We start from the raw sequence: 15,277 nt of genomic DNA, 5'->3' as shown, positions 1-15,277 counted from the left end.
TAGCAGGTGTAATTTTACGTTTGCCAATATAACACACTTGAGATATATTGGCACCCCTAGAGATTAATATTATTAAAGAAGATTTTGTCTTTTTATACTACATAACAAGAATACCTTTAAAATGCAGATGAACTGTAAGTAATTATAAACTTAAACAAAATCAAGCGTCAAATATAATGAAACACCTTTTTCCAGTAGGCCCTCAGTAGCTCCCCGAGCCAACATCTGGTACAGTACAGTACTGTCATACCTTAGGAAGATGTACCAGGCTGCCGCCTCCTACCACCTCGAGGAAAGACAAAAATGTTAAATCACGAGGTCTGCCACCCAATATCCATATAGGTAATGGTGCACAATGCTTAAAAATTACATATGCAAGACCAGAGGAGAGCCTCATAATTCATCCAGGTAGGCCCCACAGAACTCATGTGATCAGCGAAGCCTTAAAAAGGGGAGGGGGTTATGACAATGAGCTAAAGTGCAAAGAACCAAAGCAGAACCAGTTAATGGGAGTTAGAAGAATGCCACCTGAAATATCTCCAAGTTACAATGAGAAAAAGCAATTGGACCAGCAGGAAGAGGTATCCATAAGATTAATAACCCCATCCCAATTAAAATGCAACCACCGCCAAAAGACTCGCTCTAGAAGCAGCAACACATCAACAAGAAGCTGCCAATTCCATGTGGAGGCAAACAGGTTCACCAGCAGACAGCAGAACATCTCGCACAGCCAGGAAAGAGGGGTTTCGGCCAATGCCCATTCAATTGGAAACAGACAGAACTATGAACTGCATTGTGAACTGCATTGAACTGCAATAAATCTTGAGAAACCAGAATCAAGGCTATCTTCAAGCCTCATGAGTAAAGGAATGGAATAAACTCCCCAGTTGAGGAAGGGAATTGCAGTAGTCCAATTCAAATTAAAACAAGAGAACAGAGTCTTTAGGAGACAGATGCTTGGAGGTGCTATCTAGACCACTCCAAATTCCTGTGATGTGTCCCCACTGCAGACGAGGAGACCCCCACCTCTGAACAGCACTGCAAGACCTGCAGATGAAGCCCCTACTGGGGCATGACATATAAGAGAAAACCTTAAGCGATGAATGAATGCAGTCACCACTGCTTGATACCTGCTTGATGGGGTTCTGCGAATTCTTCTACTCACCAAGCCCGGCCCGAGGCCAGGCTCGACTTGTGAGAGTTTGGTCCACCAGGCTGTTGCTTGGAGCGGCCCGCAGGCCCACATACCCACCACAGCCCGGCTGATCCGGAACTTCTCTTAGAAAACAGTCCAGTTTTCTCTTGAAGATGTCCACTGAACTGAACTCTTAAAAAATAGAAGAGTAAAAGGATGATGCATGATTTCCCTCAAGTAAGGGGTGCCCACACCTCACAGGCTTAAACATAACGAAAGTGCAATCACCCGAGAGTAGGATAAAACACTTTCAGCCACACATGGCACAGATTTTCTTGGCACAGAAAGTAAATCACGCAGTCGCAATAGCGCCAATTACAGAAGAGTGAGGTCAATTTGGTATTCCAGATCACCAGTCTCATGCAAGTCTCAGCCTGAAATGCCACCAACTGGGATTTTGGCCCACTGACCATAATGCCAAAGCAAGCCAAATGGAAAAAAATATAAATAATCCCTGTTCAGCAGATAAGCTGAATGAGTGGGGATTTACACTAGCCAGTCATTGATGTAGGTGAAAGCTTGGACACACCATGCAGGACCAGTATAATGAGATACAGTGTGGATCATTTCTTAGTGTCTTTTTTAATTCATTGTTTTGTTGAATCCTCCATTAAGCTGCAAATGAGAAAATCAGGCTCAACACCAAAAGGAAATGTATTAGGACCCTAATTGGCGGAGATGTGGGACATGAAAAACCTCTTAAGCTCGGAACTAGACTAATCAACCCTAGGGGAAAGGCTTAAACCTGCAGTCTGGACAACAGAGGCAAACCACATCCTCCAGCAAAATGTCTAACTACAAACTAACAGCAAACTACTACAGAATATAGCAATGGAGACTACATGTGTACCTGGTTGATGGGGGTTCTGAGAGTTCTTCTACTCCCCAAGCCCGGCCCGAGGCCAGGCTTGACTTATGAGAGTTTGGTCCACTACGCTGTTGCTTACAGCGGCCCACAGGCCCACATATCCACCACAGCCCGGTTGGTCCGGCACTCCTTGGAGAAAATGATCTAGTTTTCTCTTGAAGATGTCCAAGGTTGTTCCGGCAATATTTCTTATGCTCGCTGGGAGGATGTTGAACAACCGTGGACCTTTGATGTTTATACATTGTTCTCTGATTGTGCCTATGGCACACCTACTCTTCACTGGTTCTATTCTGCATTTTCATCTATATCGTTCACTCCAGTATGTTGTTATTTTACTGTGTAGATTCGGTACCTGGCCCTCCAGCATCTTCCACGTTTATATTATTTGATATCTCTCTCGTCTTCTTTCTAGCGAGTACGTTTGGAGAGCTTTGTAGTCTCAAATGTAGGTAAACAGAGAGCCCAGAACCAACACCAAGGCCAGAAAGTCTCAAAATGCACGGATCATAGTCAAATTGTTGGCTGTGCCAATAGTCAAAAGAGATAACTCAAAAAGGCTCTCAGTTGTTGACCAACCAGCACAAGGGAAGAGATCCCATATATCTTGAGGTTATCTTGAGATGATTTCGGGGCTTTAGTGTCCCTGCGGCCCGGTCCTCGACCAGGCCTCCACCCCCAGGAAGCAGCCCGTGACAGCTGACTAACACCCAGGTATCTATTTACTGCTAGGTAACAGGGGCATAGGGTGAAAGAAACTATATAGCTATAGCCAAAAGCATGAAAAAAATGACAACTTCATTAAGTGAACATTTAAAAGCAACAGATCTCAAGTGTGTATGGATAATAAAACATGACAAGTCAACTTGGTTGCATCAGCTTTTGCAGTCAGATGTGAAGCAGGTACAGTAGATGCCTAGTAGATAGTGTTAGGTGCTAACTCCCCTGACCCTACAATGGCAACCCAACTACCACCTAATAGCAGTTGGATTGAAGCTTGTTTTTACTTTTCTGATTATGATACTGTAGTTGGTAGAGTAATTAGTATTCACTGCTTCCAGTAGTCTCCCTCAATGGTGGATTGAGCTGGCGTACCTACACTCTCATACCCCAACAACATAACAAGAACATTTGAAATGTTCCTCGACACAGTAGGACAAAAAGTCGATTAGAGCCTGGAGCACGAGCAGCATTCTGGGTGGATGCTGGTGTTAGCACACGAAGTAACCGAGAGGTGTTTATTACGAAGTACGTAACAACATTATAATTTTTCCTTAGGAACTGTCATTATATACTGTATAAAAGAAGAATGCAACATGCCACTAATAACACTGTATTGACAACTCTAAAATGTCTTTATTCAATGATACCTTATGAACTAAATTTTGATTTTAACACTCATTTGATTTTATAAGTTTACAGCTGTCTGAATGACAGGCGTATCATAATTTATAGAGGGGAAAAGCTTTTTTTCTCTAACATACTACAAATATGCCGAGGCATAGTAAAAACTGCACAAGATAAACAGGTTAAATATATTGATATGTTTGGACTGTACTTAAATAAGGAAAGATAATAAATGAACATATATATACTGTATTAGTCAAATACTCACTCTATCAACTTCATGACATTTCCTAAGGGCATCCCCATACTGGCCATGACGGTAGTACGCTTGTGCACATTCTGTCTGGAACCACATACACTGCATCTCGTTTAGATTTTCCATGGCTGACACACCCTCCTTAAGTCAAAGGAAAAAATCAACTTAATTTACATTATGTTATTTAAAACCATACTATACTTTGTCAAACAAAAATGGTAGTACACAAACTACTTACCTGAAAATGAGAACATAATGAAGGATTACAAATGGGATCGAACCCTTTGTAAATTGTATTGGCCAGCCAGCCTTTAGTCATCATCTCGAGTTGTCACATCAGATAAATGATGTACTAAATTGCCTGAACCTAACCTAACCTATTCTGACTGATGTACCTACACATAGAAAACATGGTTGTTTGTGAACGGCTCTGATTTATAGTACTGTACATCACATTTCATTCATTGAGGATTTTGACATCAAAATGTGATGTATTATTCGAGAGGACAGGTTGAGATATTAAGCTATGGTGGCAAGTCATGCTGTATATTCATAACATGAAAATATATTCGATAAAATGTTGAAGATCAATACGAGACTGGTAGGACTCAAAATTCACTTACTCTAGTAAACTTGGAGCACATTTCTTCAGCTTGTCTGACTAAATTTGCTTTAAGAAGGTATGATGCTGCCTTTGAATTGACATATCGGTCAGCGGTGTCAAGCGCCTGGGCTTCTTGCAAGGCCTCGTATGCACCCACATAATCACCCGCATGCTGTAACAGATTATGGAAAATTAAAACCCCATCGTGGTAAACAACAAATTATACCACAAAACAATGAATACAAATTAGTTTGGTCCAGAAATAAACAATTTCTGAAAACAATTTTATCAATTATTTTCAAACACTCAACTTATATCAACAGGCCATCTTACCTTTAATATTTTACCCTTGACAATAATGGATACAAATTAGTTGGTCCAGAAATAAACAATTTCTGAAAACAATTTTATCAATTATTTTCAAACACTCAACTTATATCAAGAGGCCATCTTACCTTTAATATTTTACCCTTGACAATATAGAGTTCTATAAGGGTTGGAGTGTGCTCTAAGGCTTGTTCCATGAGAGCAAGTGCCTTCTCTATGTCTCCTAAGTAGCTGTGATGTTGTGCTAAGAACATCAATACATATAAGATGGAGGCTGGTTCCTTGTACTCATTATCTGCCAGGGAGATAAATGAATTACTTAAAAATGTTGCCCAGTGATTCTGTGTGTTTAAGAAATGAATTAACTGCAAAGTTTGTTTACTCAGCCCTACAGTTGCAAATTTACACACAAAAAAATTAAATTACTGTACTGTATTCTAATTGATCTCTACTGTTGCTGTGATCTTCAAAACATAACACAAACCAGAATGAAGAATGAGGGTGGGACCAAAGAGCCAAAGCTCAACCCCCACAAGCACAACTAGGTGAGTACATACGATGTGTGTTTTGAGCAAAATAAATGTATTACCGACCTGTTTCACATAAGTGTCCCGTTTCCTCCAAGTTCTTCAGGTAGCCATTCATAAGTTTCTCAACTATCTGGATCTTCTCAGGATCATTGTATAACGATCGAATATCAGTGAAGAGTGGAGGAACACCTTTCTGTAACGCTGCTCTTAGGTACAGATCTAACAAAGATTCAAGTACTTCCCCTACGGCATAATTGAGGGGTAGTCTCTTAGGCACTTGAGCACGGGGGAACCTGTAAGATACAGAGAGCTTAAGTGTAAGCTAAGCCACTTCAACGCAAATATTTTGTTTACAGGTTCCTGAAATGTATACCAGCATTTGTTTTAGTGACAATTCTTCAACAAAAGGTTGGCTGCAAAACATGCTTTGTCAATTTATTGTCAATAAATGGACAGATGTTTCAATGAACACAGAATTCATTTTTTTTATCATGAGATGGCACTCTTCCTGGTAAGAAAAATGACCTTGCCCCTTCCAATAAGAGCTTGGCCAATCCAAGAGATTAATACTAGACTACAGGTAGTATGTAAAGCAACTTCCATAGTTTGAATTTAAAAAAAAAAAAGTAATACCAACCAGACTACAGCCAACAATAAATAATGTTAATGAACATAAATTTCAGGGTAGCACTCTTAATATACAGTGCATTAAATTTGACTTACTTCCTGTAGCTCTTTATATAGCACATAATTATATATGTAGCAGAGATACATGGGTTCAACTAATGTACCTCCTATAACTCAACCCTCACAAATGAGACTGATAATGTTTTGGTCTGTCCTGGACCCTTATCAGGGGTCCAGGAAAGACCAAAATGTCCTCATTTTTATTTCATTTTGTGTGCAGGTTGGGATTTTTGTTTCAGCCACATTATTGTGACTTAATTATTTGCAATTGTGTACCTAAGATGTGTCCTAACTACAGTATATGTATAGTTTATCAACCGGAGGTTCTGTAAGAGATAGTGCTAATTTTAATCATAAGTAAATGTATTTTTTAGCCATTTTTCGTGTTCATTTTCCTCATATAACCGGTATCAGGACCAAAAACAAATGGTCTCTTTTCAGTTGACAATGAAATCTGTGAGTGTTTATCTCATGTACGACCCAGAAGTATAACAAGGGTACAAATGTACTCTGCAAGAAGGGATACAACTTACTTCTCTTTGAGCTCTTCATATAATTTTAGTCTTTCTTCAACTGTGGCAAGCCCCAAGGCCTCCTCTAACTTGAGGTAGTAGTTGCGGTTCTCTGGGTTACGCTTGATTAAACCTCTGTAGACTTCTGACGCTTCTTCTTTTCTTCCCAATTTCATTAATAATTCTCCTGTTAGGAAAGAATAAAAAATAACGTACAAATATTCAGGAGCAAGGCACAAGCCTTAAGCATTTATGAATGACAAGGGCTATCTATATTACTGTATGCATGTAATGTTCCGTTTCTCACATTAGATCCATGTGTGTACCAGCCGAGGAAAATCTTACGAAAAAAAAAGAGGAAAAATAAAAAATTAAAAATCTTAATTCACATACGTAATTACTGAATATAATTATCAAAATGCTACATTTATGATACAAATATTGAATAAGGATTCTATCAGGGAATACTCCAAGCACTGTTTCTTATGCATATGAAGCCTCAAGGTACAACGATGACTTGCCACAAGTGGGCACCATACAACCTTGAGGTTATCTTGAGATGATTTCAAGCTTTAGTGTCCCCGCGGCCCGGTCCTCGATCAGGCCTCCACCCCCAGGAAGCAGCTCGTGACAGCTGACTAACACCCAGGTACCTATTTTACTGCTAGGTAACAGGGGGCATAGGGTGACAGAAACTGCCCATTGTTTCTCGCCGGTGCCCGGGATCAAACCCGGGACCACAGGATCACAAGTCCAGCATGCTGTCCGCTCGGCCGACCGACTCCCACACAGGATAGGTTTAACAAAAGTCGTAAACAATTTCTTTAGTATTTCTCCATCCATGTATTTAAAAGCAATTCTGAAGTTAGAAAGTGTAGCATAGGCTCCTCGCACAATGTTCTTAATGTGGTCCTCGGGTGACAGTTTTCTATCTAGAACCACCCCTAGATCCCTTTCTTTGTCAGAATTCTTTAAAGATATCTCACATAATTTATAGGTTGTGTGGGGTCTATGTTCTCCAATTCCACATTCCATTTATCCACATGGCATTTATTCACATTAAATTCCATTTACCAAGTGTTGCTCCATAAACTTATTTTGTCCAGGTCTTCTTGAAGGGCACGACAATCATCTAGGTTTCTTATCTTCCCTATTATCTTAGCATCATCAGCAAACATGTTCATATAATTCTGTACTCCAACTGGTAGAATTAGGGGACCAAGCAAAGGATTCTCAATCATAACCCTGATGAAAGGTCTGCAGATGTCCCTCCTTCATTAAAGCCTTCCATAAAAGGACATAAAATGATTAAAAGTTACTGAAAGCCACAGTTCCCTCAAAGTGAGCAGAACCTGTTAGACAATGCCAAAAAGGCTGCAAAAGCAGTACTGGGCACAAAAAGCAGAACCTTGGGGAGGCTCATTCAACACCTGCTCTTTCATCCAGAAAGATGGGTAGAGAAGAGAAAGGAGTTCAACAGCAAGACAGTCCAAACCAACACCATAAATTGAAGTTGGCAACTGTATCCCGAAAGATTGAAGTGAACAACTTGGGCAAAGCCAAAGTAGAATCAGACAAGTAGGTTCCTCCTGTGTGCCTCCATACAAACAGGAGGGCACACAGGATATGAGGGGCACACAGGATAGGAGGGGTACACAGGATAGGAGAGCACATAGGATAGGAGGGAACACAGGATAGGAGAGCACATAGGATAGGAGGGAACACAGGTAGGAGGGTACACAGGATAAGAGGGTACACAGGATATGAGGGCATGCTCCTGATAGGAGGTAGGTAAGGTAATTATCAGGAGAGTGCACTAAGCCATTACAACTATATAGATCTTGGAAAAGAAACTTAACATCCAGTAGAGAAGCGCACATGCTGATATCCTACACAACTACTAAATTCTTTCAGTGGATAGGGCACACGACAAGAGGGACACGATGGGACATAGACAAGAGCAATCATCTCAAGAAACCCTCAAGATAACACATTCATTGCCCACCATCAACCGATTATATATTGTATTTACATGCATTTTTACATTTACATGTATTTACAATCACATGCTCTCTGAATAATACCAAATGAATATAACTTTCAATAAATGTGTAACATACTTAAAAAAAAAAAATTACCCTTGTAAATCAGACGCGTCTTATATATGCCAGAAAATGTGGTAATTACTGTGTAACGAGATAATGTAGACATGGAGCTGTCGTACAGCCATGTCATGAAACAGTATCAAGGCATGCCTGGTGGTATTCATGGAATACAGGTCCTCCCTCTACATCCCACATCAATTTGAACTATTGTAATCTGAACAACTGACCTCTAAGTTCTTGGAGTGTGACTTTATCACAGATGTTGGCTTCATAGGTATTGAGGTGTTTTAATGCTTCATGTAAATTCTTGCTCTCTCTAATGACAAGATTTTGGTACAGCAAGAGTTCACTGTACTCATAGTCATAAGTAGTTTTCTGAAAGATAAAAAAAGTATTAAAGGTACAAATAAATAAATAATATTTAAATATTTAAAACTAAACTTATCAAAGACCTTTTCCATGCCCTATCTAAAACTTAACAAGAGCTACTAATCAAGCTATCATGCTATGTCAGCATTTCTTAACCTTTGTAACCTGGGAATAATTATATTTTTCCGTGCTTTCAATAAACACGCATGGATTTCATTGTTAACCAAGACGATTTCTGTCTTTGCTCGGAACATCCACTAATATGGCTATACCCAATCACCGGCTTGGTATAACCACTTATACGGCAATAGCCAATCACTGGCTTGGTATATCCACTTATGCTCCTCCAAAGGATACCTGATCAACCAGGCTGTGATTCATACTTCAGGCTGCGAGCAGCCATGTCCAACAGCCTTGTTGACCAGTCCAGCAACGAGGACTCCTGGTCAAGGACCGGGCTGCGGGGACGCTAAGCCCCGAAATCATGGCAAGGTAAGGTATGATATACCGAATCATTTGCTTGATGGCACATCTCCTGTGCCAGGTGTGTACGATGGGCTCACCATAGCCCGTGCTACCTGGAACTTTTTGTTCAGAGTAGCTGAATCTAAAACAACAACAACATTGGCTTGGTATGTCTGCTTACATGGCTATATCCAATTATTGGCATGTTATATCCACTTATACAGCTGTACCCAATTGCCTGCTGAATGCAAATACACATTGACCCTCATAACAAGTGCCACTTTATTGACAAATGTAAAATATTTATTTATATTTTAAAGTTATACATTGTAGTTATGCTGTACACACACACACACTTAGGTAATTACACAAACACACAAAGTAAAATGGGACAGTGTTTTCAGCAGCTTATGTCAGCTTCAAACTCATCAATCTGACTGTAGGCATAACATTTGTGCTCTCAGTACTGAAAAAAAAAATTGAAAAGCTTCAAATCTATGAGAATATCTTTGGAGCAGGACGGCAGGATCAAACTAGCGTCCTGGGGTCACCCCAGATTTGCGCCGTACCCATGGATCATATGCTTAAAAGTTCAAATGTGTACAGCTTGGATCTGCATACATAAAATGCCTGAGAACTTCCCGTGCAGCCCATGGTTTAACTTGTTCTAGACGACTCAGTACAATCAAACTTCCTATTCGTACAGGCCACTTAAATTTTTAGCCAATTTTACAGCCAGCTTAAAGTGTTTACATTTGCATAAATCACAGAACATACACAAAAATAACTTTCTTCAATTTTTTATATTTATCGGAAATGCAAATACAGTAATCTGGATATTTTTACTTAATCCAAACACATATACCATAAAGTGTACAGCTGTGGAACATTCACAATCTGCACCTCTTTAATGAATACATCTAAATAATGGAACAAAATTTCCTATAGAACTAACATATCCAAAAATGGTTTTGTTTATGTTCTCTGTTAAATGCACATCAACTCTGTAAAAGTAACGTCCAGTGGATCACTTTATACTTCACTATTTTTGCTGTTTTTGAGCCATGAATAATAGATATTATTTGACAAACAATATTTTAAATAAATATTTTCATGAACCTATACTGTGATATGAATGCGAGTTATTTTGTGTGGGCGGCCAAGTGCTACAGACGTTGGGCACATTCACACTGTGATTTTTTTTGTCTCCGTGTTGGTGACATCCTGTATACTCAATAGATTTGTTTCCATTTTTATATTTAATTACTTGTGAATAGAAAAGATGTCTGCTGGCAATAGCAGTGTGGCTAGACCAAGTTAGAGAAAGAACCATCATACCTATAACGACATGACTAAGTTGATAGAGAAGAGCAATCATGGCTGGGAAGTCAGGCCATTGGCAGACAACTTTGGTGTACTGTTGTTAGCTATAAGATTGATACTCCTCTTCACTTAAATAACCAACAATTACAGCTCTCATATAATTATTTTAATTAATGTCTACAGATCATTGTTCATATATGATGTGCTTAAATGTGAGCAATGATGTGTTCTATTCTTTTTTTCTAAGAAAATTGAATAAATTAAATGTTGGTGTAAACTACGTAAGATGCAAACTCGATTGTATCTTATAGTTAAAATTTTGGAGCTTAGACTGTAATCCAGACACAAACTTCAATAACATCAATATAATTCCTGTGGGACCTGAACCTTCTGTTTGAGCAATACATCACACTATGTTCATTATTTGGATGAAAAGATACGGTGAAATTTATATATACATCCCTCTATTCAACTCATTAAATGTAGTTTGTTGGAATCACTTGGGAAAAATAAATGAATATTAATAAAAATAATCACCTGGATAGTTTTCCTAAATTCTTCAAGGATCTTCAGTGCTGTATCATAATCTTGCAATAGGTGGAAAGACATTGCATAACCAATCCATGAAGCACGTTGTGTGGGTCGGAGTTCGAATAATTTATACCGAGTTTCCTGTAACAACAAACAGTTTATATAGCCACAAAAAATTCAGTAAACAAATAACATTGTACACTCATGCTGTTTCACACAGTGCTAATTCAATGCAGTGCAGTTTGTTTGCAATTTTTTTTAATAAAGAGCATTGAGCAGAACGAAAAGCTCCTTTCTGAGTTATCCCTTTCGTTGTTTCCCTAGCCAGAGAATACGAATCCACCATCTAGTCAACTTCAAGACCCACTGTGACAAGAAACTTTGCAAATTGTCTTGCCACATACTTTTAGAGGCTTCACTCCAGATACAGTGGAGAGGCTAACTTAATCCACCATCATAAGATTGCCCAATGTGCCATTCAGTTCGTCGGCTTATGTGGTCGGGGGGGGATGAGAGATGGATGGTATAGGACGTTGACTCTGGCCTCAGATTTCTGTGCAGTTGTGTGCCTTAGTGGTGTGTTTCTACTGTGAGTGAGACTCAATGGCCAGGTGTACTTTGAATAGTACTGGGGCTGCATGTGTTCAGGGTTCTCTTCCCTGGGCGCCCTGTATTTATTATTATTATTACCCTTAGGTTCAAGGGTTCCCTTTTATAGAGCTTTTGGGAACCGCTTCCGTAGGGGTCTTTGCTGCTAGGCTCTTACCCCGCCCTTGGGACCAGCTGGGGTTTTTGTGGCCTTTGTTTGGCCTTGGGTAGGAAGTTGTATCATTTGCTGGTAGGGGCGCAAGGTACAGTGCAATTCGCCTACCGACACAATGGTCAGTTTCTGTTGCTCTGGGGACGTTTTCTTTTTTTCCCTTGCCTGGAGGGGGGGGTCTGCCTGGTTTGGCTATTGGTCCACTTCTGTTGTTTGGGTTGTTTCCTCCTCTAGGGCCCCCCCCCTCCCCGTGATTACACACGTCGCAGGGATTCAACTTTTAACAGATTCCCTTGTTAGTTTGGGCCCAGCTGGTTTTGCTGTACCTTGTCTGGGCTTCACGTAGCAGTCAGCCTGAGGCCCCTAGAAAACCCCATTGTGGTTCATTAGACCTATGGATGCGTCTTCTGGGTCCCACTTCACCAAGTGCAAGTTTGAGAGTTGTTGTATGCCCTTGTCTCAGGAAGACAGTCACCGTTTTTGCCTCTGTCATGCTGCTTGTTGGATCATCGACACCTCTGACCCGGAGTCTTGTGAGTCGTGCTCTCTCCTAGTTCTCCAATATACCCATTCTGATGATATTGCTATTCAGGTACAGGCAGCATTGATGTTGCATGCTAGGTTTAGGTTGCTGCAACGCACTAGGTTGGTCGCCTACCCGGATGCCCCAAAGCGGCTCCATTTTGGTTATTGGGACCCGGACCTGTGAGCATTAGTCGCTTTGACTTTGGTTCAGTACGCACTCCCTGGTCCTTCCTCTGCTGTTCACCCTGCTTCCTTTCCCCCCCTTCCCCTGCTTTCGGCTCTTAGCAGTGCTAAGAGCATAAAACGGCTTAGCAGTGCTAAGAGCTGAAAGTGTTAAATCCTCCATTTAGCAGTGCTATGGAGGATTTAACAATGATATGCAGAATTTAACAATGATATACAGGATTTAACATTGGCTATGGAGGATTTAACAAGGATATGAAGGATTTAACAAGAATATGGCAGATATGGCGGATTTAACAAGGATATGCAGGATTACAAATCTGCATCACATTAATACTTGCCTTGTAGCCATCAAGATCTCTCATTTGAATCTGTAGCAAAGAAAGATCCCGTAATATCTGAAGATTGTCCTTGTCCCACTTGAGGGCATTTCGATAGCACTTGATAGCTTCGTCATACTTCTTGTCAGAGCGTTGTAATAGTCCGAAGACATGCCAACACACGTGACTCTTCAGATTATTACGAAGACCTTGTCTGACGAAGTTGTAAGCATCTTCCTTTCGCCCCAGGCAATTCAGTATGAGCCCTTTCATAGCAAGTGTTTCTGAAAGGGAATAAAATACATTTTCATCTCGGAGTATTCAAAAAAGCATAGTAGTACAGTATTACAAACTAGATGCTTGATAAAACGGCTTGCAAATGTGTATTAAAGACCGTAATTTATTGGTTACATTTGTATAGGCAGTGTATAATTTTGCATAGGCAGTGTGCAATTCTGTATAGGCAGTGTGTAATTTTGTATAGGCCGTATATAGCTGCATGAATCATTATTTTTCTTTTTAACTGATTAAAGCCCCATTTTAGTAATTATAAAAGCCACATTTATGAGCCCCCTACATTTAGGAAGTAGAACATATGTAAGAGCTAAGAATGAAATAAGTGACTGGTTGATTACTGTACGAGGTGGACAAGTTATGTAATGTCGGGGAGCCGGTCGGCCGAGTGGACAGCATGCTGGACTTGTGATCCTGTGGTCCTGGGTTCGATCCCAGGCGCCGGCGAGAAACAATGGGCAGTTTCTTTCACCCTATGCCCCTGTTACCTAGCAGTAAAATAGGTACCTGGGTGTTAGTCAGCTGTCACCGGCTGCTTCCTGGGGGTGGAGGCCTGGTCGAGGACCGGGCCGCAGGGACACTAAAAAGCCCCGAAATCATCTCAAGATAACCTCATGATAAGATGTCCACCACACTCATAGCAAGCTACATGCAAGTTTCTGGTTAGTTTTTTGTAAACATGGAATTGTATTTTAACAATGTTTGAAAGTAAATGGTTTAATTCTTTTTTTTTTGCACACTACAGAGTTGTCACAGAACAGGGACACAGAATGGGGTTAATGACCTCTGATTTAGCATCCCACTTGGTTTAACACCTGGTTTTGAGACCGGTATTTGTATCCTCATTTACAGAGTTAACATCCAGTAGAAGCAGGTGGATTATGATAGCTGTTGAATTGACCAAGTTTACCACTAGATAAACAGGCATCCATTATTGGGTTGGTTGTGAAACAACTTCGCCTTTGCTAGGCCAATACTTTCCACAATGTGTTTGTGGAGTGACTGGAATGTACCAGCGTTTCCCTAGTCAGAGGAAATGTACCAATGTTTTTCTAGAGTCACAAGGAATGTACCAGTGTTTCCCTAGTCACAGGGAACATATCAGTGTTTCCCTAGAGTCACAGGAAACATACCAGTGTTTCCCTAGAGTCACAGAGAATGTACCAGTGTTTCCCTAGTCACAGGGAATCTACCAGTTCCCTAGTCACAGGGAATTACCAGTTCCCTAGTCACAGGGAATGAATCAGTGTTTCCCCTAGAGTTACAGCAAATGTATCAGTGTTTCCCTAGTCACAGGGAATGTATCGGTGTTTCCCTAGAGTCACAGGAAACATACCAGTGTTTCCCTAGTCACAAGGAATGTATCAGTGTTTCCCTAGAATTACAGGGAATGTACCAGTGTTTCCCCTAGTCACAGGGAATGTATCAATGTTTCCCTAGTCACAGGGAATGTATCAGTGTTTCCCTAGAGTGAATGTGGGACTATACACCAGTGTTTCCCTAGAGTTAATGTAGGACTATACATCAGTGTTTCCCTGGAGTGAATGTGGGACTGTACACCTGTGTTTCCCTAGAGTGAATGTGGGACTGTACACCAATGTTTCCCTAGAGTGAATGTGGGACTGTACACCAATGTTTCCCTAGAGTGAATGTGGGACTGTACACCAGTGTTTCCCTAGAGTGAATGTGGGACTGTACACCAGTGTTTCCCTAGAGTGAATGTGAGACTGTACACTAGTGTTTCCCTAGAGTGAATGTGGGACTGTACACCTGTGTTTCCCTAGAGTGAATGTGGGACTGTACACCTGTGTTTCCCTAGAGTGAATGTGGGACTGTACACCTGTGTTTCCCTAGAGTGAATGTGGGACTGTACACCAATGTTTCCCTAGAGTGAATGTGGTACTCTACACCTGTGTTTCCCTAGAGTGAATGTGGGACTATACACCAGTGTTTCCCTAGAGTGAATGTGGGACTGTACACCTGTGTTTCCCTAGAGTGAATGTGAGACTGTACACCTGTGTTTCCCTAGAGTGAATGTGGGACTGTACACCAATGTTTCCCTAGAGTGAATGTGGGACT

General features: G+C 40.7%; 1 protein-coding gene across 1 annotated transcript in view; it reads right to left on the bottom strand.

Moving 5' to 3' along the window:
- Naa15-16 (N-alpha-acetyltransferase 15/16) overlaps positions 1–15,277 on the bottom strand; it is a 167,031-nt gene that overhangs the window by 139,981 nt on the left and 11,773 nt on the right. The window contains exons 3-10 of the mRNA XM_069319137.1: positions 12,926–13,188; positions 11,123–11,257; positions 8,656–8,803; positions 6,345–6,510; positions 5,188–5,417; positions 4,723–4,889; positions 4,287–4,439; positions 3,676–3,804 (exon numbers count right to left, since the gene is read on the bottom strand). Coding sequence (XP_069175238.1) covers positions 3,676–3,804; positions 4,287–4,439; positions 4,723–4,889; positions 5,188–5,417; positions 6,345–6,510; positions 8,656–8,803; positions 11,123–11,257; positions 12,926–13,188 — 1,391 coding nt within the window. The remainder of the gene's footprint in view (positions 1–3,675; positions 3,805–4,286; positions 4,440–4,722; positions 4,890–5,187; positions 5,418–6,344; positions 6,511–8,655; positions 8,804–11,122; positions 11,258–12,925; positions 13,189–15,277) is intronic.

The sequence above is a fragment of the Procambarus clarkii genome, chromosome 92 (genome assembly GCF_040958095.1).
Source record: "Procambarus clarkii isolate CNS0578487 chromosome 92, FALCON_Pclarkii_2.0, whole genome shotgun sequence".
In the NCBI taxonomy this organism is placed as follows: domain Eukaryota; kingdom Metazoa; phylum Arthropoda; class Malacostraca; order Decapoda; family Cambaridae; genus Procambarus; species Procambarus clarkii.
The sequence above is the reverse complement of the archived record's forward strand: the minus strand, read 5'-3'. Positions and strand labels throughout refer to the sequence as shown.